Raw genomic sequence first — 26,203 nt, 5'->3', positions numbered from 1 at the left:
ACACATATTCGTAGTGTAACCACAGTCAAAAATGTAAACACTGAATTACAACATAACTATATGGAGAAGAAAAGAGAGGATGAGAGGAGGATGTACAAAGCTGAAAAGAGAAAAACTGTATTAGGAATCAAAGAATTCCTAAAACTCAACTAAAAGCAATATAAGCATGTTATCTGGAGACATGGTCATAAGTAAAAATATTAACTCAAGAGTTGAGAGTGCTTGCTCTGGGGACAGGAAGATAGGATAACAAAGTCAAAGTAATGGTAATTTTCTTTAGAAAAAAACATTGATTTGACTTTTTAAACAATCTGCATTTGACTTTTTAAACAATCACGTATAAGTTTAAAAAGTAATAGACAAAAAAAAATCTAAAGAACACAAAATCTAGCAGTGTCAGACTCATAAAAATCCCATAATTGTTAATCATTTTATTATTATCATGACAAGACAAATGATTCTTCGTATCACCATTACATTCATGCTAGCCATAACAATACTTCCTCTACTATAAATGTTATTTGATCTTTTTAAGACACATTATTTACTATGCTTGGATAATAGCATGCTTAATAAAAGAAATATAAAACATTCCAATTTTTTACTGAGCAAAGTACCTACTTTTATATAACTGTTAGTGTTAGTAATAGAAACAATGAAATATTTTACTTCTTGATATTTAATAACAAGACTAACCCTGAAGACATGCACTACAACCATACAATAGATTCTGGCATCAATATGATGATCTTGGCATCTTAATATATTATGTTCACATTTTATGTGCTATTTTTAACATAAAAACAGATGAAGATGAGCAAAAGGTTCATAAAAAAAGAAATACAAATAGCTAATAATAACATTGATATATCTCACTTGTAATGAAACACAAATTTTTAAAATGTCATATTTTTCAGTTATGCTAGCAAAGATTAAATATACAGGAAAAAAAAGATAATACTTGATCAGGGAGCATATAGGTGGAAGTGGTCACATATATATTCCTAAATGAAAGTGTACAATTTATTGCACAGCCTTTTTAAAGAGCAATATGGTAATACCAAACCTTTAAAAATGAATGCTTATTTAAGCCCTTTGCATCAGTTACTCTACTTCTAAAACTTTCTTAAGAATGTAATTAAGTATTTTCCTTAAAATGTACAAGGACATTCACTGCACTACCACTTCAGTAATAAAATGCAGACAACCAAAATGTCTAATACAGAGGAAAACGAGCCTATTACAATATACCTTATGCCAGATAGTGGGCTGCAGCTCAATGTTGTCCTCTCCAACTTGTCTTAGCCTTTTCTTTTCCAACAGAATCTACTAACAGAGGCAAAAAGTGTCAAGACGCTGGTTTCCTCTGTGACCAGATGTCAGAAGACAGAAACTGAGGGGACAGTTTCAGGGGCTACTGGGAGATGGCCTCCTCACGAATAAAACAAAATAGGAAAAATAGCCTCTCTCCTTTCCTGTCCTGTAGATGCAATTTTATTAAGATGTAAAACTGGAAGTTATAGCAGTTGTTCTTGTAACTGGGAAGAGGAATGAGCCTAAGGCAAAATAAATAAATTGAGGCTAAGGCCAAACAAAAAAAATTCAAAAAACAACCACCCTGAATTGTAAATGTTCCTAGTTACTTAAGCCAACTGTAATTGAACAGTTACCTCAGATCAAATTGATATTAGTCATACAAGAAAGTACTCTAGAACCACTAGTTCATATAAGAGGTAAAATTATCAACACCACATGAGGAGCTAAACAAATTACAAAATAGCAGGTCCCCACTGGAAAAAAAAAAAGTTAATAGGGATTCATTTGCCAAGACAAAAGATCTGGAAAGAATCAAGGTTTTAAGAGTAGTGATCTCCGAGAGATAGGATTTAAATATTTCCTTTTTCCATGTTTACCTTTTCTACAATCTTCCTTTATCAGTTGAAGATTCTGCCACCCTTTCTATTTCTATTAATTCAACCCAAGTTTGGACAGGAAGAGGGAAACATACTCTAGTGATCTATCTCGAAAGAGAAGTCTTGTTTTTTTAATAGTAAAAGGTTTTGGCTTCTTAAAAAAACTGCTTTTTAAAATAAAATTTGATACTATCAGGTATTTATTTTTTCAGTGAATATGGAAGATTACAAACAGTTTTCACTTTCTTTTGTTACTTAGCGCATCATATCATGACTTTGTACCATTTCGTATTAGAATTTCTTCTGTAAAGTAAAAACAGTCCCAAAATGAAGGATCTTCAGGTGTCATGGGAACAGCAGATGATATTAAATCATTGAAGGTGAGAATAGTAAACTGCCTCTGGGATGGCTTAGAATCATCTTGGGAAGGAACCTAAAAGGAAAAAAAATAAATTACATTATACTGCATATCTTATAATCAATTTTATATGAAAACAATACAACAAAATTACATTTCAATAGTACCAAATTACAACACAATAAAATTTCTAGAATATTTTTACTCTTTACATTAGTGTTACTAATACAAATGAAATTGTAAACATGGCTCGAACTTTTTGTATTTGACAATAACCTCTGGTATATACTTAAAATCGCACAAACAACAACAGAGATGTAACAATTTTTTTTTAGTACATTTGCAACACGTTTGCATTTCTTATTTGGAGTTGGTACAAGTACATAACACTCTTTGTTCCTTTTTTCATCCCCTTTCCCTCCCTTTCTTCCCCTCTCTTTTCATCTCTTGATCCCTTTCCCATTTGAGAAATATCTCCCTTCTTCCTATTATCTAACTTTTATTTCACTCTTTATTCACAATTTGAGTTTCTGATGTAAGAGAAACCACATGATATTTAAGTTTGTGTGTCTGATATTTTTCATTTAACATTAGTCTCAAGATGCATCCATTTTCCTACAATTGACTCAGTTTTAGCTGCACTGTATTCCGTTGTGTGTAAATACCCCATTTTCTTTATCCATTCATCTGTTGATGGATGTATAGGCTGCTTCCAAGATTTAGCTATTATGAATTGTGTTGCTAGATATGGGTATGTATGTTTCACTGTATATGATGTTTTTGATTCTTTCAGGAAGATACCTAGAAGGGGAATAATTAGGTTGAGTGGAATTTCTGGTTTTAGCTCTTGAGGAACCTCCATACTGATTTTCATAATGATTGTACTAGCCTACATTCTGACCAACAATGTAGAAGGGTTGCTTCCCCCATCCCCCCCCACCCTATGGAACATTTGTTATTATTTGATTTCTTGATGATAGCTATTCTTTCTGGGGTAAGATGGACTATCAGTGTTGTTTTTGTTGTTGGTTTTTTTTGGGTACTGGGGATCAAACTCGGGTCCCTGTGCTTGCACAGCAGGCGGCAAAACCAATGAGCTAAATCCCAGGCCCTAGCAGTGTTGTTTTAATTTGCATTTCTCTAATGGCCAGGGATGTTAAACCTCTCTTCATGTATTTATTGCCATTTGTACTTTTTCTGTGAAGTGTCTATATTCATTTTACTGGTCCAATCTTTACTGGGTCTTTTATTTTGGAGGGGTTCAACTTTTGAGTTCTTTATATATTCTAGGAATTAGTCCTCTGTGTGAGGAACAGCTGACAAACTTTTTCTCATTCTATAGGTTGTCTTTTTTGCTATGTAGAAGCTTGTTAATTTGATATGATCCCATTTGTTGATTCTGGGGACTACTTCCTGTGCAACTGGGGTTCTGTTAAAAAAGTCCATGACTCTGCCTATGACTTCAAATTGTAATCCTATTTTTGTCATCCTGTGTTTCTGTTTTAAATTAAGTTCTTTGATCCATTTTGATTATGATTAATATATTAATTATATATTGAAATGTGAGAGATAAGAGTCCAGATTGAATCTTCTGCATGTGGATAGCCAGCTTTCCCAGTACCATTTGTTAAAGAGGCTATCTTTCCTCCAGTGGAAGTAATTCAACATGAAATTAAAACTGATTCTTCTATTCTGAAATATAGCTATTGTTCAAGAACTCAACCCAGTGTAGGTCTTCCATAATCTATACGTTCTAGTACAGGTTGAGTATCTCTAACTTGAAAATCTAAAATCAGAAATGCTCCAAAATCTGGAACTTTCTGAACAGCAACATGATGCCACACCTGACCTCAAGTGAGAAGTTGGTAAAAACACAGTACACTAAAAATATTGTATAAATTACCTTCAGAGTATAAGTGTAAAAATATTATGTATGTACATATGTAAGAAACACTAATGGCATTTACTGTTTAGACATGGGTACTATCCCCAAGATACTTCATTATGTACAGGTAAATACTCCAAAACACAAAAAAACACAAAATGCTCTGGTCTCAAGCATTTCTGATAAGGACTACTCAATCTGCATAAATACTACTTGGGTTTTATATAGTATTCTAACAAAGTCCAACACTTATTTTATATGATGTATGTCTCACAGCCGCATTGTGACATAAGCTGTTATTTCAATTGTATAGATGGAGAAACTGAGGCTTAAGAAAAATCAAACAATTTGCCAAAGCTTAAACACAGGTTAAATGGATCTGTAACCTAGTATTCCTACTATGTGCTGCTGAAGTAGGCTCTATACAGGGAAATGAAAAGCAAATAGAGTACTAAATATGCAAATGTCTCAAGAACTACAAAGTTGCAGAAAAGCCATTTGCAAAGAGTATAACGCTTTCTTGAGAACATGAGGCCAAGTAACCTGGGTCAGAATGTCTTCCAATAACTGGTATCAATTTTAACATGATATCTCTTTTTAAGGATGATAATCTATGAAGAATTTTAATTCTTCGATTAATGTATTAAAGGCCCGGTCTATGGCCTGCACTATTTTTCTAACATAATGATGTACATGTATTAACCATGCCACATTCCCTCATGTGGATTCCCTAAAAATGGTGTGCATATTGTTTTTTGGTTTTTTTGGTACCAGGGATCAAACTCAGGACCTTGTGCTTGTGAAGCAGGCACAGTGCCAACTGAGCTAAATCCCCGGCCATGCCTAGTTTTGTTTATAACATTACCAGTATTCTTTAAAGAAATTATGTCTGCAAAAACATAAGTATATGTAGGCTGTGATCTTTGCTCCTAAGTTTTTTCTTCCCTCACTTATTAGATAACACCATAAGACCTATAAACAGATTGTGAAAGAAAAAGTTCCAACTGAGACTGATGTTATGCCACAATGTACAACCTCTCATCTATTTGATGTTATAATTTTAGGAATAATTTAGGATATTACTTTTAAAAAGGGAAGAGGTTCAATATGCAATCCATTACTCCCTAATATTCAACTAAGTACCTTTCATATTCAACACAGTCCCAGTTTCCTAAGGAATAAATTCCTGTTGAGATGATTAAGATAGTGATCATAGTGAACTGTTTTTTTAATTGAACCCAGTGCCTTCTCACTGGGCTACATCCCTAGTTTCCTTTTTTAATTTAAATTTTGAGACAAGATCTTGCTAAGTCACCCAGGCTGTGCTTGAACTTGCGACCTTTCTGCCTCAGGCTCCCAGAGTGCTGGGATTAAAGGCATGCTTGGAACACCACTACAAGCCAATTATAGTGAATTTCTATTGGAAATATAAGCACTATGACAGTATTGCCAACATTTTTCTTTGTAATACTGAAGTGCATTTCAATACAAAGTAGGTAACATGATCTGTAAAAGATTTGGTAAGCCTAAACAGTCTTAAAGATTTGCTAATGAAAAATATTTATAAATCTATAATCTTACAAAATAAACACATCTTTATTCTGATATAAGGTGTGTATTTTCATCAATAAAGGATAAACAACACTGATTTATACTTTTTAGAAAATAGACAAATCTTACATCCTTATGTCTAGATCCATCAGGTTTCCTAAGAGCTACTGCAACAAAATGGTGCTCATCTATTTTGCTTTCCTGAAAAATAAAAGGTAAGGAAATAGATTAATAAATAAATGTACAATTTTATTTACATTTTTAAATATTATTTTTTCTTTATCCACACACACACACACAAATATATACACACAAACACACACTCTTTCTTTCTCCTGCAGTGCCAAGTAACAAGATAGGCAAACAAGATTAAGAATTGACTGCATTCAGCTGTTGTATCTGTCCTAACATTTCAAAATACAAACCCTGTCCAATGTTATTAATATAACAATGCTCATTTTCAATTTGTTCGACGTTTCTTAATGAATAGATTTGGGCTATGCACTTTCAACAAGAACATTATATAGACACACAGATAGCAATCTGCTCCTCACTGGTGATACTAATTTTGTACATATTAAATGTACATTAAAAAATGAGAGTGCAATTCTGGCTTGTATACATTTAGCTAACTGCATTGTGGAGCCTATAGAAAAGTCATGGCAGAAATTTATAGGTAACAGTTAACAAATATGTAATTTCCTATTTCCCCTACAAACAACACAAAGTGAAGAGGGTTGAAAAATTAATAGTGATTGAAGCAGACACAACGCAAAACTACAAACAACTATTAAAAACTAAACAAAATTTTCACTTAAAAGCCACCTAACCAAGGCATTCTTCCATTACCCCATCAGTTGAATATAAAACTATAATCAGAAATAGTCATTAAGGACCTTTTATCCTTTTACCCTTTTCATATTTTCACACCTTAAGGTATCCAAATTAGCAAAAAACAACATTCAAGAATAAATTTAAGACGTGAAGAGTTACAGAGCAAAAAAAGTAAGACTAACAATCAGAAAATTTTAATAGGTTAAAAGTTATCAAAAAATAAGCTGGTAAAAAACCATTTTGTTTTTTTTTAAACAATTGGATAAACCACAAAGATTTAAAAATATCTAAATTTTTTTAGAAATTTAGTATGTGACATGGTTCTTATATGTATAGAATATCTTAATAAATAAAAATTATCCCTAACATGGTATTACACAGTATATATGATAACCATACACTAAGAATGTTAATGGATGCATTATGAGATAACAATATGAGATACAGATACGGAGACTGTCACTTCCTATCATGCCCCAAAGCAAAAGATAGATATTTTCTCTTAAACTAAAAAAAAAAAATAAGATCACAATAATTTATTACAATATTATAAACAAAATATCTTTTGCTATAGGATCTTCCTCACTATTTACACTGAATATACCAGTAAAATGAACATTATACAGAGATGTTTTCACCACAATTACTTTTGGGAAAATACACAGGTTAGCAATTCTGTAGTTGCTGTATGTATGGCAAGAATCAGAGACAACTGTGGGCAACAACCAGTTGTCAGCTAAAATGCCAAGAATCCCTGCTCAATTTATGTTTACATTGTTACAAGCCAAGACCAGGTGTTTCAATGGCACCCCAAACTTAACATTCCATTTGTTTTCTACAACTTTATATCTCAATAGACAGTAGAATAAACCAGAGTATTCTTCCTATCTTTGATATCTAACTGCCTTAACTTCCACATACCATCACAAACAGGACCTGGTCTTCTTAAAACACAAATTTGATTTTACCACTCCCTACTTAATATGTGTTAGGAAAAGACAGGTGAGAAAAGTAGTGAACACCTCCTGTTTTACTATTCACTGCTAACTCTGGGGAACTGTCTTTCTTTGCACATCAATTCAAGTGTTGCTGTAGGAGGAGCAACCATATTACAATATATCCCATTACTATCCTGGGCTCTGCACACTTAACATGAGCAGGAAGAATTATAGTAGACCACTTCCTTGGCTAGCAACCCAAGTTAGGACAGGCAGTCCTTCTATAGGGATTTTGAGCTTGTAACAGAGGGTGAGCTCACCAGTCTCTTTTAAGTCTTTAAACAATTAAGTAGTGTAGGCAGCTAATTTCATGCAATGCAGACCAGAGAAGCTATGTAGAATGACAAACACAGATGAGAAAAAAATAGAGCCAAAACATACAAAACGGCAAAAGATAAAAAGCTCTAAGTTCTTCATTACTTAATTCTGGCTAGTTCTGAGGTCTAATTACTAAATCATTCTAGTGGCCTGGAATAATGTGTTTTTGGCTTACTGAGCCTGTGTTGGGTTTTTCACTACCAACCAAGAACTGCTAATGGCAGAAACCAAATAAACAAGAGAGGCCAAAACTCAAACATGACTAATATCGTCTCCTGTGGTCTACTAAACTAGTTTAAGATCTCTCTCAAATCCCTTCATTCGGATCCATACAAAGTAACTATATTTGGCTGCTCACACATGAATCTCTTCCAATTTCAGGGCCTCTATTCTTGTCCCATTCTGCTTAATTCACAATGTCTCATCTTCCAACTATCAGCTTACATGTTATGCACTCTCATAGTATCCCTGACTTCATCTTCAGAGCACAAAAACTGTGCTCTGAACACTTGTGTCTAATTTCAACAATTAGCCACCACAAATTAACCTTAAACACAGGCACAAAATACGGAAATTCTTAATTATAACAAGTCTGATAAATTTCTTACCTCAAATGCCCATTCTTTTTCTTCTTCCCCATCCAGGTACAAACGTGTTTCTTTATAAACCTGGCCTATTTCCAAGTTTAATGGAGAAATATCAAATTCAAGCCGTTGCAATTCAAATCCCAGTCCAACACCAATGGCTTTAATGAAGCTTTCTTTCAGTGCCTATGATACAGGCAGATATTTTTCTCTTAGATTGTTCAGCAGATAAAACTTTTTACAAAATCTATAGGGCTACTACATCCAGATCCCTAACTTTATACTTTTACAACTATTAAGCTTTTTTTTTAATCCACATAGTATCACAGAAACAAAGCACCCATGTGACCTTAAAGCAAATCATTTACACTTTCTGTGCCTTCACTCCCTAATACATAAACTGGGCTAACTACATCACCATCCTCAATGGGCTGTTATGAGAATTAAATTAACTACCTTATGAAAAGTTGAAAGTGATATCCTGTGGCATATAGTAAATATTATATAAGGCTGTGTGAATGAACTTAAGACAGAAAACATTTTAACTGGTGATAAGTAAATGTCTTCTATCTTTAAGATCATTAATTGAGGATTAAATATGTTAAATTTTCTCAAAATAAATGTAATTACACTGTATGGTACTACTAAGGAAGTACTTATTTTTAGTAAAAATATTATTTTACTCTTAATGTTAGTAAAGATAATGGAATCATAGACTTTTACTTTCAAAATTAGAAAGAAATCTTACCCAATTCCTATAAAACATATCCAGTTGAGTCCACTCATCCTTAAAGCTTCTGATGGTTTCCCATTCTTTGTTGGTAAACTTTCTTTTCATAATATGAAAAAATTCTGGAATTGAACCACGACCTGTCAAGTGAAAAAGTTAAAAATAGCTCTATTAAAAAAAAATAGCTGTTCTATTAACTGAAACTGTTAAAGACAACACAAAAAAGAAAGGTATAGGCCAACTCATACGATTATAATAATCCTAAACAAAATATGACCAAATTAAATGATGTGGAAAGCAAGAGAACATATCATAAACATGGATTAGCCTAGAAATATAAGAACAATTTAACAGAAATCAGTGAAATGATGAATTATTAAGCAGAAATAAGTAAATTATTAAATAATTAAGCAATATAGTTGTACAGAAAGATATTCCAAAAATCTGTTAAAATTTAGCAGCCAAATCTGTTATAAATTCTAAATAACTAAAAAGAAATGTCTATTGTAAGACAGAATATGTCTCAGAAATAGACAACGAATATCCCTGAAGCAGAGCTGTGATATTCTAAGGTTTTAATTTTTACTTTGCTATATTACAGGGAGACTGGGAGTGTGGTAGTTGCTGTGACTATATCTGACTATGTGAGTCAGAAACCTTTGGAATTGGTTTGTGGGCTAAAGAACCCACAGAATGCTCTAACCAGAGCCCAGTGGATATTCTAGTTGAAACTTAGAAGACCAGAATGCTGATGGAAATGCAGACAGGAAATAGGCCAGGCTCAGGAGTTTTCATCTAGGAACAAAGGCTCCACCAGCAATTGGACTACGCCACATGTGTGTTACACTGCAGCAAAAAGTTAAGTCTATATTCTGTCCATGTCCTAAAACTTTGTGTGAGGATGAATTTAAAGACAGTGGGATTAATTAATCTAGCAGGAGAAATTTCAAGGCACACCAATGTTCAGGCTGAGGCATGAGTACTGCTATTTGCTCTTAGTCAGATCTATGATGAGAATCAAAAGGAAAAGGCAGACGTAAAAAGTCTGCAATTTCATCAGAACGTTAAGTGCCTGGAAAGTTGGGGAAAGAGGAGCATGATTCCAGAAAGTAAAAAGAAGCCAAGTACTTTGCATCAGGACAATAGAAAAGATGGCTTAAAGGCATCTCAACAATTAGCTAGACTGAGCTATGCAGGATCAAAGGTATAAAAGGATAAACTCCTTTAAAAAGACTTTACTTTGAGAGATCACAGAGTGCCCTGCTCTTTTAGGGTCACCTAGGTGGAGACAAGCCATCTATGCAGTCAGAGGCCACCTCAGCCCACTGAGGTGGTCCACTGCTCAAGTCAGCGGCAGACCTGGTATCATATACATGGTGGTGATTTTTCAGGCATGTAAAATGAAAGAGCTATGGAATCATGGTGCTTTCCACCCAGATTTCAGAAGTAGGCCTGAGTAGCCACACAGTGTATCCCATAGAGGGCAGTGTGTGAAGCTATGAGAGTGAGGCCAAAATTGCAGTGGAGATTCCAAAATTTGGAGATGCCAGGAACATGGATCATCTGCTGGACAAACAAAAACAAGCAGGCAGCAAGCAGAATCAGCCCAAAGGAGACCATGTGGGCTACCACTGGCTATGCTGTACAGACAGAGCTGACCAAGCTTTATGGAACTCACAGCTCACTACCACCTATCCCAGGAGTTAAATGTTTCCCCTGCAAGTTTTCAGTATTCCTTAGGTCTGATTCTTTTCTATCTTCCTGTTCCTCACTTTTGGAATGGAAATGTTTAGCTTGTGGCGCTGTATATTAGAGGTATTTAACTTTCTTTCTGATTTTTATAGGGGTATGCTGATAAGAATTTTCCTTGAGTCTCAGAGGGAGCTTTGGACTTGGGTTTTTCAGCAATGTCAGAACTGTTTTCCCCTAGGCTCCTCTTTCTGGCTGCCACTGCTTTCCTCCACCATACCCTATCTGCCCTGGAGCCAGGTGACTACAGACCAGTAGTGGTGAACCTACAGCACGTGTGCTGCAGCAAGCACACAGAGCCCTTTCTATCAGCATGCAAGCCAAGTCACCCCAGCAGCTGAGCATTAGATAACAGTTGTTTTTATCTAAACTAAAGCCTCAGTATTCAGGTTTAATTGCAGTGTTTACACTTTGCAACAAATATGTGGGTTCTGGGCTGCAGTTTGGGCACTGGGTCTCTAAAAGGTTCACCATCACTGCTGTAGCCTAAACCACGAACCAATTAAACCTCTCCTCCTTTGAGGTGTGGGTGTCAGGTATTTTATCCCAGCAATGAGAAAGCTGACTAATCCAGCAGTTTAACAGAAATCAGTGAAATGATTATTAAACAATTAAGCAGAAAGACAATATGGTTGTACCAAAAGATGTTCCAAAAATCTGACAAAATGTAACAGCCAAATCTGTCATAAATTCTAAATAACTAAAAGGAAATGCCTTATTATAAGAGTATTTCTGAGGAATCTACAACAAACACACCTAAAATAGAGCTATATTATTCAGAGATTTAAATTTTTACCTTGCTATATTACAGAAGGAAATACAGAATCCTTCTTATTGTAAGTTGTTGGTAACTGGAAAAAAGCTGAACATTGTTCTTTTATTCTAAGTTATCACTGGGACTGGAAATTAATACAAAATTATTTCCTTCAAAATAACTGGTCTTCAAAATGTTTCTTAATGATTTCTTCAAATATAACAATTTTAATATCTTTTCTTTTACAGATGTTACTATGAAATCAGCTCATTTTCAAATCTGAAATATATCTTTTGCTTCAGTTTTCCAAAGACAATATACTACCTGGCTTTCTGTAAGTTTCTTCATAAATGTTCTACTGCCCTATCCTTAGTTCATGTCCACATTATTTTCCAGAAGTTTTTAAAGTTGTCCCTCTGCAGACTCAGTTAAAACATTCATCTACTCCAACTTTGATTTCTAAAATACTTAACTCCAAAATTTGACATTCCCAGTCAGTTGACTAATAACAGCTACTATAGTACTGTCTATGGACATTTCTTAAGGGGAGAAATCTGCCTGGAAAAAATACCTAGAATCCCTATATTAATGCATTAGTGGTATCTAATCATTAATTGATCCCATGAGAATTAAACAATTAGAATTCCATTATGATCATGCTCTAAAAACACCATAGTACTAGACTCTAAGAATATCAAAGTATATATATTTTCTCGTATAGTAAATACTTTCCCCATACCTCTAGGATAGAAAATAGTAAAATTAAAAAAAAAAAAAGAAAATAGTAAAATTGTTTGTGATTCCCACTCTTCCCAACCCCTACTTCAAAAGACTCAAAACAGTTTTCAAGAAAGACTATTAGAGAAGGAGAAAATAATCAGGGTAAGGGGGAGGAGGGTAAGGGAGGATGAACTGGATATGATCAAATTAGGTTATGTACATGTTATAAAAATGCCACAATGAAGCCTATTAGTATAATTAATACGCACTAATTTTTAAAAGTTTTCAAAATAGTTTCCTCTTGTTTAGCCAGGATATATTTTTGATGATCCTAAAATGATACCAGTATGTGATATTTTAGATCAAGACAAAGATTCTCATTTATTTTCAAGCACTAAAATATTAAACTGTGATCTTAAGAATCTCATCACATAGGATACTCTTTTTGGATCACGGATCCTTTTCATGATCTGATGGTATTCTAAGGATAACTAGAAGCTATTGAATAAAAACTTGTTCAGTGCACCAATAGCACTAGTACATGCTGGCTTAGTAAACAGCATCCTAAAAAAGCACTGTGAAGAAGTAATCCCTTCCAAAAAGGATTAATATAACTTGATTTTAAATACATGAATGATAAACTGTTTTCCTCTTAGATGGATTCTGGTATAATTAATATTAAGCAATAACAACAGAAGGAAATACCTTAAGTTGGATTTAAAAATAACATCATATATTTTGAGCTAATATCATGGTATAATTTTAATGGAATAATATCCAAAATGATTAACTTTACAAAAATGTGACTATTGTCATTTAGAGTTATCATTTCATTTGCTGGTTTCTTAGTTTTCATTTTACAACTTCTAAGGGGCCGTCTGATTTTTTTTTACTAAATATGATAAAGCAATCTAACAAAATCACTAGAAAGCAATCAAATAACTCATTACTTATGGCTAAAAAAAGTACCCAATATGAGTGTATTTTCACACACTTTTGAGAGTATCTTATTTATGCCACAAAATACGAAATTTGACAGCAACAGGAAAAGGTAATTTTGTAAATATTTAGCGAAAGTACAACAGCACCACATTGTGGCATTATGGGGGAAATGTTCATAAAGGAAATAATAAAAACCATTAAAACACCAGTAGAAAAGTAAATTTGTCCTGCCAATTATCAGCATTGCTGGACGTATAAATTGGCAAAGCCTCCTAATACTATAAGAATCACATCTACAGTATTACAATCTAATTATTCTACTGAATATTTAAGATCTTGGTGAGCTTATACAATAAGAAAGGTAAGTGGCTAGAAGACAAACAGAACCACTAAGCAAGTTTAGAAAAACTTTATCCTCTAGCTTATAGCTTAATCTCTAAGACATGTTAGATACTAATGAAACATCCTGCAATAATCAATAATCAAGACCTCACAGCAACTAAAAAGGGTATTTTAAACATATATCTACATGCATAGGTGTTAACACACATAGCAAAGGCACAAACGAACAGAGCTTAACCACTGGGCTGGGAATGCTATCCTTCAACAAAGAACTCCCAAGAGCACAGAAGAGATTGAGGGCCAAGAGGACAGGACCATCACCAAGGGGCCAGATGACAGAGTATGCAGTCATTATTTTCAGGCCTTGAAACTTAATGAAATTTTCCCTGCTAGGTTCAAACTTGCTTAGGAACCGTGATCCCTTCGTTTCCTTCTAATTTCTCCCTGAAATGAGAATGTTTACCCTTTGTCTCTCCTGATATTGTACTTTAGAAGATGACTTGTTTCAGTTTTCACAGACCTGCAGATAATTTTGTCCCAAGATGGATTATACCCAATTTAGATAATACAGATAATGATATGCAACTTGTAGAGTTCATATTTAGAAGAGATTTTGGATCTGAAGTAAATGTGTGTCAGGAGCATTTCTACATAAATTGTGGGGAAAAAATCATTTCATAATTAAAGTATGACTATAGCTGTCTAAGGCTCAATGTAACCTTGCCCCTGAGCCGGCTATGGCATGCGGAAACATAACTCCGTTTTGCCTCCAGTCACAGCTGAGGGAGGCCTCAAGGGTTCCGTGATGCTGTGGTGCTCAGCTCAACTGCAAAATTGCACCAGCTGAAGACTTCCTGGTTCTTTGAGAACTGAGCAGTAATACAAAAAGAGAAAGGTTTCAGCTGGGGAGGGACTAATTCCTGGTCAAACTTAACTCATCCCACTCATCATTGTAAGAATGCTCTTCATACAGTCCTTCTCAACAGAACCTGTGACAACAGAACCTCATGACTTAAGACCTTCATCAGCTCATTGTCCTGGGATTACTACCGCCCCCTTAGTTTTCCTCCAATTAATTCCTCCAATATTTCCTCCAATTACTGTGTGCAACCAATTAATGACGGCGAGCTGAGTCTTTCTTTGGCCACTCTGAGGCACTGACCTCCTGGCCCTCGGTGTAGTTTGAAATTATGCAAGTCTCTATTGTCTTTTCTCTTTTTAGCCTTTGCCAACCCCCTTTCTAGGTAGTGGGAAGATTGACTGCCCTCTGATAAATGTGGGTGTGGGTTAAGATCTGGGAATCATAGGATGGGGTGAATAATAGTTAATCTTGATTGTCACCTTGACTGGATTAAGAGATACTTCACAGATTATTAAAGCACACTTCTGAGTGCGTCTGGATTGGTCACAGATACTTAGGGACTATACCTGGTACTGGCCTCTTTTCTCTCCAGTACTCTTCACTTGTCAATGAATGAGGTCTACCCCTTGGTCAATGAATGAGGAGCTTTCCTCCACCATGCCCTTCTGCTGTGATCTAAAACTCTGAAACCATGAACCAAATTAAACCTATCCTCCTTTAAGTTAAGGGCGTCCAGTGTTTGTTCCAGCAACAAGAAAATTAGCTAATAAAAAGTGAATTTATTTTATAGGTGGGATAGTTGCAAATTAGGAGAGGCATGGAAGTTGGCCTATATTGAGTGAAGAATGTCTCCTTCATGTCCACTCAAAACCACAGAATATGATACTTACTTCACAGATGGAATCAAGTTAAAATGAGGACAGACATATTAGGGTGAGCCCTGAATCCAAGAAATGGCATGACCTCACAAGGAGAGAAACTAATAAACACAGAGAAGAGAAGGCCACGTGGAGGAAGCAGAAATTGGAGAGAAGATGCTACAAACCAAGAACTCCTTGGAAGCACTAAGCACTAAGAAGAGGTAAGGAAGGATTTTTCCCAGAACCATTAGAGGGATCAAGGCCCTACTGCCTTTCAGCCTTCCAGAACTTTCAAAGAATAAATTCAAGTTATTCTAAGATAATAAGTTTTGGGCCAGGGGTTTAGCTCAGTGGTTCTGCCGTCTGCCTTGCAAGCTCAAGGATCTGAGTTCGATCCCCGGTACCAAAAAAAAAAGATAGCAAGTTTGTGATAGGTTGTTAGGCATCCCTGTGAAGCTATTATGTACATATAATTTGAAGTATAGATAAGTAGACCCACCCCTGAGTTTATAAGCTCTAGTTTTACATCCCTGGATTCAAATGTTCAAATACTCCATCACTTCTTAGCTATGTATTTATTTCAAATCTCTAGGGACAATGAATTCTATAGATTAAAGAATATACATGTTGAATGCCTGGAACTATCAAGTACTCGATAAATATTCACTTTAAGATCACTGTGGTAGTTGTTTTTAAATGTATATCCTTATTTGTCAGCAACTGTTATCAAGTCCTTTTGTGCATTCAGCATATAAGACTTAAGTGGTTTCTTTCATGAATTACTATTAATATTATTTTTTTGGTAGCAGGGATCGAACTCAGGACCTTGTGCTTGCGAGGCAGGTAGCGGAACAACTGAGATAAATCCCTGGCCCTCTTCTTTCATAAATTCTTAAAAGCATTTTAAACGTTAACAGTATCAACCTTTGTCTTATTTGCCACAAATACATCTCTTGGATTGTGAAAGTGACTTACCATGAAATCACATCTGTTGACTTTGTGGTTTCTTCCTCATCCCTCTTTCATAAATTTGACCAAAAGTGTAATTTTTTTGTGTCCTAATAATTGTCACTAAAACTGAACTCTAACTTTGTAGCATAAGGCAAGGATTTTTCTGACTGTTTCACTCATTAAAAAAATATGGATAAGTTACAATTTTTCTCTTTGTAAACTCTGAAAATGACATCCAATACAATGTTTCTCAGACATTAATATGCTTAACAATCAACTGGGAAAATGATTTAAATAAAGAATCCTTGCTGGTACTCTAAAATTTGGGTGTGGTAGATCTAGGACACTTTCAAAGAATCTGCATTTCTAATAAACATCCTGGCTGATTTTGATCTCTCTATATATACATACACATATGTGTATATGTTCACATATGCACACATACGTATATATACACATGTACATGCATATGTGTATATGCATATGTATACAAGTACATGTATATGTATACATGTACATATACATATATTCTTTGGATGCTAGCAGGACTATTCCAACCTCCCACAAAACTTAACTCTGACCCTATTCTATATGCTATTCTTTTTTTAAACTGTGGTAGAATATACACATTTCTGTGCATTTTTATTCTTTTGGTACCAGGGATCAAACTCAGGCCCTTGCACTTGCAAGGCAGGCGGTGGAACCACTGAGCTAAATCTCCGACTTTCTGTGCATTTTAAAGTGTATGGTTCGGTGGCATTAAACTACATTCACAATGTTGTGCAATAATCACTACTATCCATCTCTAGAACTTTTTATTCTTTAAACTCAAACTCAACTTGTCTAGTCCCATATCTCCTGTTTCCATGAAATACTTCATTTTTATTTCTTATCCATCTAATCTGTCATCTTGCTCAACAACATGTAGTTTCAAAAACTGTAGTTTCATAATCTCTATGTCCAGCTCCTTCATCTCATTATTAATTTCCTTTTCATTTTGGAAATGTTTCTCAGTTCTGTCTTATGTATCAGTGACTCAATTTCCTGCGCAAACTAGTCTATTTATAGCTTCATAAATAGAGTCTACTTTCACTAACAACTGTTTGGAGAAGATGGATTAAAGATTTTGGAGGGGGAAAATTGCATTTATAGTAATCTGAGGTAATGCAATTACCATGGTAACTTTGATAATTTTGTAATGAAGGCCAATTTTATTCCAAATTTTTTTAAAAAGTGCATGAAGAATTTTTTTTCTCAGAAAGACATTTCTTTAAAAAAAAAAAAAAAGAAAAGAAAGCGCTATGGGCTTTGAAATACCTTCTAAGTTTCTAGGTTTAGAAAAATTATTTTAGGTGACTTTATTTTTTAAAAAGTGCAGCTGTATATTTTTCTGTTCTATGATTTTCTTAATTAACAAGACATATTCTAAGTCATTTCTGATTAATATCGACCTCATTTTTTCATTCACAACACCTAATAATAATTTGTGGAATGGATGTACCATAATTCATTTAGCCAATTCCTATTAACAGCATTCAAACTAGTTCTCATACATAAAAATCATTTTATATACACACACACACACACACACACACACACACACACACACATCCATGTATTTCTTTTGGAGTCCTGAAAACAACTGCTAAATCAGGGGATGTACATATTTTCACTTTTAAGGTTATTTTCCAAAAACTGCGGCAATTTGTATTTCTTCCATGTATGCATGATTGCCCTTCTCAACATCCTCACTTTTTCCCAGTGTTTTCTTCAACGGTTTGCAAATCTGATGAGTATCTCAGTCTATGTTTATTCCAAGATTATAATTCTTTTACATTTAAATATTTTATTCTTTCAGAATAATGTAATGTTTCACACTCAGATTATTAACCAATGCTATCAGCCTCATAAGTTACTAAGAAACCAATCATTTATCCACCAAGTTGGAATATTATGTACATATAACAGGCTCTACCTTTTAACTCTCCTAGCTGTCCATTCTTTTACTAATATGATATTTGTTTACATGGTCTAAAATTAGTTTTTAAAAAATGGAGTTATGGCTTGTGTTTAGATGTTCGCCCAAAGACTCATGCAAATGAGGTTGAATCTGCAGTGTGTGATTCATAGTGTGCAATGCTAGGCCCCAGAGCACTAGGATGAAGGATATGAGTGCTACCCACCCTAAGCAGTCTGGATAAAAGGGGCAGGAAGATGCTGCTAAGGTTCCTTGTTGCTCTGCTGTGTTCCACCGTACTATGCACTGTTTCTCCTCTCCAATGCCCCTGTGCCATGTGCCACCCTGCCTTGGAGCCAGCCAATTATGGACTAAAACCTCTACAAACTATGAGCTAAATAAATTTTTTCCCTTTTAACTTTGGGCATAAGGTATTTTGTCTCAGCAACGAGAGAAAAGTAACTAACACAAATGGTAAGGTGAGGTCCTATCATTGTATTTTTCATACTCTTAGACATTCTCATTTATTTGTTCAATAATGACTAATTCCATAATCAGATCCTTCAGACAGTAGAAGAAAAGAACTACTTATAAGCAAGAAGGGACAAAACCTGCAAGTAAAGACTTTGTTTTCTATTAAGAAATTCAGAGTACAAAGGGAATATGACTTTTTAAAGCTACTTGCAAACTCTAAATCTAACATTAAAGAAAAAAAAAAACCTGACTTAACTAAGCACATTCTGAAAACTGCAGATGTAGAATGTAAACTGTCTGAGAGAGACATGATATGGGACAGACTGTCAAAGATGGTCTCTGAGGGGCATGGAAATTCGGAAGAGAAAAAGCTAAGACAATAAATGGGGAGGTGTCTTAAGCTACTTTTCTTATTGCTGAGACAAAATACCTGACACCCAAAGTTAAATAATGGAGGAAAGGTTTATTTCAGCTCATAGTTTGTAGAGATTTCAGTCCACAGCTGGCTGGCTCCAAGGCAAGGTAGCATGGCACAGGGGCATCAGAGAGGAGAAACAGTCCACAGTATGGCAGACAGGAGGTGGCAGTAATGGCAGCAGGAGGAGCAGGAGGAGCAGGAGGAGCAGGAGGAGCAGGAGGAGCAGAAGGAGCAGAAGGAGCGCAGAAGGAGCAGAAGGGGCGGCAGGAGGGGCAGGAGGGGCAGGAGGGGCAGGAGGGGCAGGAGGGGCAGGAGGGGGAGGAGGGGGAGGAGGGGGAGGAGGGGGAGGAGGGGGAGAAGCAGCAGCAAGCAGCTGGCCTGCCTTTCCCTTTTATCCCACCCAGGCTACCAGACTTTTGGGTGGTGCCACCCAGAACTATGCTAATTCCAATCCGTGGACTAACTTAGTACCACACACTCTTATTCCCAGTATCACATGCCATAGATCCAGCCAGCTCTGAAAAGCCCCACCTATGAGTGCATGAGGCTTTGGGAGGTCATCTAGATACAAGCCATAACAGGAGGTTAAAAAAAAACAAACAGTGAAATACACAATTATTTGCTATCATAATTCACTGATGAGAATAGTTTATATTCCAAGTAGAAACTAATATGACATTCAAGTTTTCATTGATTGTGAATCTTTTTTCACTTTTCAGCTAACTTAAGGAGTATTTTGAGAATTAAGGAGAGAGCTCCCCTAAACTTTTCCCCATCTTTGTATATTTAATAAACATTTATCAAATGTGTGCTATGTTCTAGACACTAAGAGGTACTTGGTACACTGTGGCAAAAATCACCACACAAGCGTGGTTCCTGAACATTTCTAATGAGGGAGATAATAATCAAATAATTTAAATTGTAATTACAAGTAAGAAGGGCCTTGAAGGAAAAGATAAAGTGTCAGGAAGTCCTTTCTGAGGAGATACTGGCTATTTTCTCATTCTTCAAGTCACAGGTAGTCAAGAGTGGGAAGAACAGGCAGAGTAATTAGATTTATTTGCAATGATCCTAGCCTAAACAAGAAAAAGTTTGCGACTTGCAAGGTAAAACATGACCAGTGTGGACAGAAAACAGTGATCAAAGACAGCAGAAAAATATGAGAAGTGGTAGTCTGAGAATTGAGAGACAGATGAGAATAAAACAACAGGGTCCAGGGGCCTACAATTTATTCTATGTGCAATAAGAACCAACTTAAGAGTTTTAAGAAAACTGCCATAGATATTTCAAAAGGTCATTGTTTGGAGGCTGTATTGACTGGGTAAGGACAAAGGTGAAAAGCAGGAACCAATTAGAAAACTATAAAAATAGCTGGATAGATGGTATGGTGGAAGGAAACAAGAAAGAGGCTCTATGGCCTTCCTAGGTATCATACAACATCCACATCTAAATTTTTAGCTGTTCCATTTAATTTATACTTACTATATGAAGCTGCTTTAGACAGCAATTCCACAATAATCATTTCAAATTTCTGAAATTAATTAAAATGAGTACTGTATCCCAAAATATGTCTATAAATTATTTAGTCCTGTCAACTAATATCTTCAATGTTTATAACAGAAACACAACATGAAAATATTCTGGACTTTCTCAAAATTTATATATTAATTTTTATATTGATCTTGCTGTCTTATCTTGCCTCATTTTGTAAATATGGTAACAAAACTAAATAAATCATAAAGTATACTTTCTTTATACTTAAGCTGCAAATATCTTTAATAGCAGATAAAAATTAGAGAACAAAGGAAAAATCTTACTAGGAAAATACCTTTCTTTCCAAGGTGAGGAATATACCAACAACTGTATACTGGGGTCCTCAATAGCCTATAAACCATCTTCTGTTGATATTTACAGAAAAAATATTTACTTTGTGTGTGTACCAGTTACTTCTGTATAAAGGTCCCTTGTTAACTTCTTCATTAAACCCAGAAAAAAAGTGTTGGTTGCAATAACCTCCTTCATTGCGGTCTTGCTAGAAGGAAGAAATCCAGTTTCCTAGATCTATCATTTTATTCTCTGCTGCTCTATTGCCACAACAGTGGGAGAACTGGGAGGAGGAATTGAGCTACATTTGGTAGAAATGGCCAAAGCAACAAGAAATAAGATTCCTCAAATTACTATGTATGCGTAGTTACAGAAACAAAATGCGTATAATGGAATTGGTTTTTTCAATATACCAAGGTCCCCCCAAAAGCTGACGTAAGAGTTGACAATCTAGTAACAATGCCTATTACAAAGTAGCTATCCTACTTTTTTTTATCCTACTTTACCTTCTATCATTTCGCAAGACTCTTAGGAATATCCCTTGATTAATTTCCTCACTTATTCTGGTAAGTAGGGCAATTCAAATGAATCCTCAATGAAGCAAACCAGTGTCCACCTCCACCCTCACTAAGAAATTATGCTGTGTCCATTCATACTTCAGAAATAAGTGGCACTAGTGACAACTGGAAAATGTCTGTTTCTCTCATATCACTGAATATAGCAATAAATATTTGGAAATGAAAACAACTGAAAAAAAAAAAAAGGCCTACATACCGTGATTAGTCAAAAATCATCAAAAAAAGCTGAGGGAAAAATGCTTAATAAAACAGTAACAGAAAACTGAATCTTCAATGTGTGCTCATGTACCTTCCTATCATGTATCTAAAAAGCTTCAATTAGTAATTTTTTATTATCTAGTACACTGTACCTCATACTAATCAGTAATAAAAATGTTTCTCACAGCACCTTTTTCAGGCAAATATCAACCTTCTGGGTCAACTACTACTGTGCACCTGTGCCTACTGCACTCTAAAGGATTAATGACCTCTCCACAATTTCTGCTTTTATGGAAAGCTCATGTAAGAACAGCTCAAAACTATAAAACATATGAGCTCATCCTGTGTTCCTTCTGAATTCTCTATAGCAGTGGTTCTTTTGGAATAAGCACTCTACAACTCTGATGAATTACCAGATCCTTTCTTTGGAGACATGGTTGCATATGGTGTTACCTCCAAAACTCATATTGACACTGAATTGCCAATGTAAGTATACTAAGAGGTGGTGGAACATTTAAGAGCTGACAAGGGCATGGGGGAAATGCCCTCTCGAATGCCTTGATTCATTAAGCACATCTTACGCATTAAAAGGTGGGTTCTTGCTCTTGTGGGACTGGATTAGTTACTTCAAGAGCAGAAATCTATTAAGTGTTTTGCCCCTTTCATATATGCCAGCTTGCCCTTTCACTTTCTACCATGAGTTCAAGCTGTACCAGCACAAGGCCTTCTATTGCTCATGGAGTTCCTAGCCTGCAGAAAAATGAACCAAGATAAAGCTCTTTATAAACGACCCTGTCTTAGTTATTCTGTGATAGCAAAACAAAACAAAATAAAACAAAAAGACACAGAAAAAATGTACATGGACACATTCCTACAGAATGCAACAAACAGTGTGAGAAGGGTAAAAACCTGCTTTGTTTATCCACAGAGTTTAGGTGAAGAACTTGTTACAAAATCACTAGTAGAGCCTTCTTTGGAGCAAACTAGAGAATAGAATTGTAACACAGTTGTTATGAAAAGGACAGAGAAAATAGCCAGTAACAAGCAAAGGTGAGATGAGATTCACAATACTCTAAAGCCTATATTATCACAATACAGTATTTATTCATTCATTTGATAAATATTTATTGAGTAAAATTATATACTTAGGTAAGGTTAAGAGATATAATAGTGATCAAACTCTGATATAGCTAACATGGGTCTTGGCTCTCACATAGCTTATAAGCACAAGTGGAAAAGACAAGCAATTACGCTATTGACTAATTTAAACATAGATTATGATACTAGACTAAAGGAAATATATATAAGAACCAAGTTGTAACTGAAGCAAGCTGTAACTGAACTTCACAAAAGGCTTCCCTAAAGTAAAAATGTGATGAAATCGACCCAGTAGATAAGGAATCTATGCAGAAATGGGGGTGGAGGACAAAGTTAACATAAACTTTGCAGACTGAAAGAACCACATAAGCAAAGTGAAGTGAAGGCAGTGTGAGACTAGGCTATTTATACTACAATATTAGGAAGATGCTGGTTCATTTATTAATAGCTTTCTTCTTAGCCCATCACTTACTGTCTCGTAAAAATAATAAGAGAGTAATCATAGAGTGGTTGAGAGAATTTGGAGAACATACGTAAAGCACTTAGCAAAATGCTATGGCCCAAATATCGGTGATAACAACTACAGAGGAGTTAGAGAACTTGTACATTGTGCGAAGTATTATAAGCACTGAGTTAATTCAGCTCTGAAGGCAATCAATAACAAATTGGCAGCAATACATATACAATTTAAATATTTTAATGATGCCTGCTCTTCATACTTAGCTATATAAATATGACAAAGAACTGCATTTAGAGTTTGCATGGAAGTGTCATCTCTACCTAAGAACTACAACATACTTTACCATTAAGATTTTTCTTTCAAACAAATGATAAACTGTGGGGAATGCTTACGTGAAACAAACTGAGGTTTAAGTCAAAAGGAAAATAATTTCACTTTGCTTCTTGGCAAAATATTACATGGATCACCACCAATTTAGAATCTTTTGTAGAAATCTGTTAATATTACAGGGAATATATTTTGTCTGATACATGCTGTCAGATACTGAGTATTAATTTTTCCCCAAATTTAAAAAATCTGAACTATTTCTCCTAAAGTTTGATTACCCAATAGTTGAGAACTGAGAAATCAAGACACTTAATATCTATACCACAAAAATGCGACATTACCTGGAAAACTAGTCTTCATTAAATCAATTCCAACTTGTAACTCAGGTTCAGCAGCAAGGACTGCATAGTCCCCTTGATGAGAGATGTTAAAGTTGAAATTGGGGTAAGGGTTCAAAGAGTCTTTTGCAAGAACTGGTTTTCCTTTTGCAGTTCTTTGCAAACGAATATTATGCCAAGGGATATTCAATTTCTCCGCAACTAATTTTCTTATCATCAGACGACCAGCCTGTTAAGTACATAAAGCATGTGATATATGTTGATGTCTACTAAACATATACATAGTTTATAATATACAAAGTACATTTCTGTGTTTTCTAAAAATTTAATTGCTTTCAAAGTACATAATTATTAAATACAATGCATCAAGATTAAGCAAATTTTTTTCTGGTTTTTTTAGACAGGGTCTCGCTGTGTAGTTCGTGCTGCTCTTGAATTCACTATGTAGCCCAGGCTAGCCTTGAATTCCAGGTGATCTTAATGCCTCAGCCTGCAGAAAACTGGAATTACAAGCATGTACCACCATGCCTGGCTAAGATTAAGCTAAGCGATTCTTAAGTAGAGTTTAAGTCTTAATACATTTAAAGTCTTTCTTAGCAATTTCTTCCCCTTAACCAATAAATAATGTTAATAGTAGGCCTCCTTCTAGTCTTAAGGTATTTAAATTTATATACACACTTCTGCATATTTTTAATTCTTTTTATAGAAAGTGATATGAGGTCATACTATATGTGGTATTGTATTACCTATTAAGCTTTATAATTTGTAGCTACTGGGAATTATTTTATATCTAATATATCAGTCTGGTCTGTGTACTTTTAACTGTAGCATACTATTTCACAGTATTGAGGTACAATAAGGCTGATATTCCCCTATTATTGGACATTTTAGCCTGGTTCTAGGTTTGCTGTTATAAAAAAGTTCCACAAAGAGCAGCCCTACTGTATCTCCATCTGTACATATATGCAAGTATTTCTAGATATTATATATGAATTGCTTGGCTTCAAAAATTAGCACCATAACCTGTCTTGTTCCTTTCTTGCAGCTCCATTAATTATTAATTACTAAAAACAGAAAAAACTCCAAGGGTTGAATGACACTTTTAAAAATATCCTTCAGGGTTTTCTTTCCATCGATTCTAACAATGACTTAAAAACTACAGGACTTTCAAATTCACTTATTTCCCAATTTCTTACAATTATAAGAACGTGGAAAAACATATTCACTAGTAGGCCTTTAAAAATGCATCAACAGCCCACATTTCAAACAGAAGGGGTATTTTCAAGAAACGACTTAAGTGAAAGTGGAGGCTGTTTCAAATCGTACTACATAGTAAAACAGTTTATTTTTACATATAATTTGTCATTTGTTAGAAAATACATAACTGAACCACACGCATGTATTAAAAATGCTGTTTTCCAAGCAGTCAGGAAGCTAGGCCCAGGACTATATGCTTCCTGCGTTTCATTTCTTGGACAACAGGCGCCTGGCCTAGGCCTCTCCCAATCCCTCAGTAGGCAGGGATACCAGCTAAGTCATACTGTCAATATTTTCTGAGGCCTACCACGTGCACGGTGCCCCTGGACAGTAGTGGGATAAGTAAACGGCAGATTTAGCCTGAGTTATGCACCAGCATAAAAGATAATGCAATCTGATAACACTTAAATTTAAAAATATAAATGACCATTCTTTACGGGTAGAAAAACCTAACACTTTGTAGGCCTTCTGTACACTTTTATGATTCAGCAGGGCCTCTCTCTTCAATTGCACAGAGGAGGAGCTAGTTTTCACAGCGATCGAGGCCTCTAAAATGATACAAAGACCGTGTAGGCCCGGTAGCCCGGCCCACCTCCCCCAGCATCTGCTTCCTGGGCTCCAAATACCAAAGACCTGTAGTACCATGGCTGCCTTAGCGTCCCGGGCAAAGACGAACTGGCCAATGCGCTCCTTCTCTTCTGGCTGGATCGATCGCACCGCCAGCAGCCATTCGGCTCGGCTCGGCAGCCAAGTGCCACAGGAAAAGGCCCAGCGCACGCCCTCCATGGATGGCACCGAGCAGAAGCGTTTGGCTGGGAAAACCATACACACCGCAGGCAACACTCCAGCCTGATGGCGCTGATGAGAACGTGGCCCCACCCCCTTCTTCGCGGCGTCCTTGCGCAGGAGGCGGGGCGTCGCTC

At 35.5% G+C, this 26,203-nt stretch overlaps 1 protein-coding gene across 1 annotated transcript; it reads right to left on the bottom strand.

Annotated features, from left to right (window-relative positions):
* Positions 1-411: 411 nt before the first annotated feature.
* Aasdhppt (aminoadipate-semialdehyde dehydrogenase-phosphopantetheinyl transferase) lies at positions 412-26,172 on the bottom strand. Its single transcript, XM_004856488.3, has 6 exons — positions 25,923-26,172; positions 24,027-24,252; positions 9,190-9,311; positions 8,466-8,627; positions 5,837-5,908; positions 412-2,346 (listed from the first exon to the last, which is right to left on the bottom strand). The coding sequence occupies exons 1-6, from the start codon at positions 26,103-26,105 to the stop codon at positions 2,182-2,184; spliced, it is 930 nt and encodes a 309-aa protein (XP_004856545.1). The 5' UTR covers positions 26,106-26,172; the 3' UTR covers positions 412-2,181.
* Positions 26,173-26,203: the final 31 nt, after the last annotated feature.

This window comes from Heterocephalus glaber, unplaced genomic scaffold (assembly GCF_053883595.1).
Source record: "Heterocephalus glaber isolate CG9 unplaced genomic scaffold, H.glaber_assembly_v1.0 deba00001429, whole genome shotgun sequence".
Classification (NCBI taxonomy): Eukaryota; Metazoa; Chordata; class Mammalia; order Rodentia; family Bathyergidae; genus Heterocephalus; species Heterocephalus glaber.
Note: the sequence above shows the minus strand (reverse complement) of the source record. Positions and strands in the feature narration are given on the sequence as shown.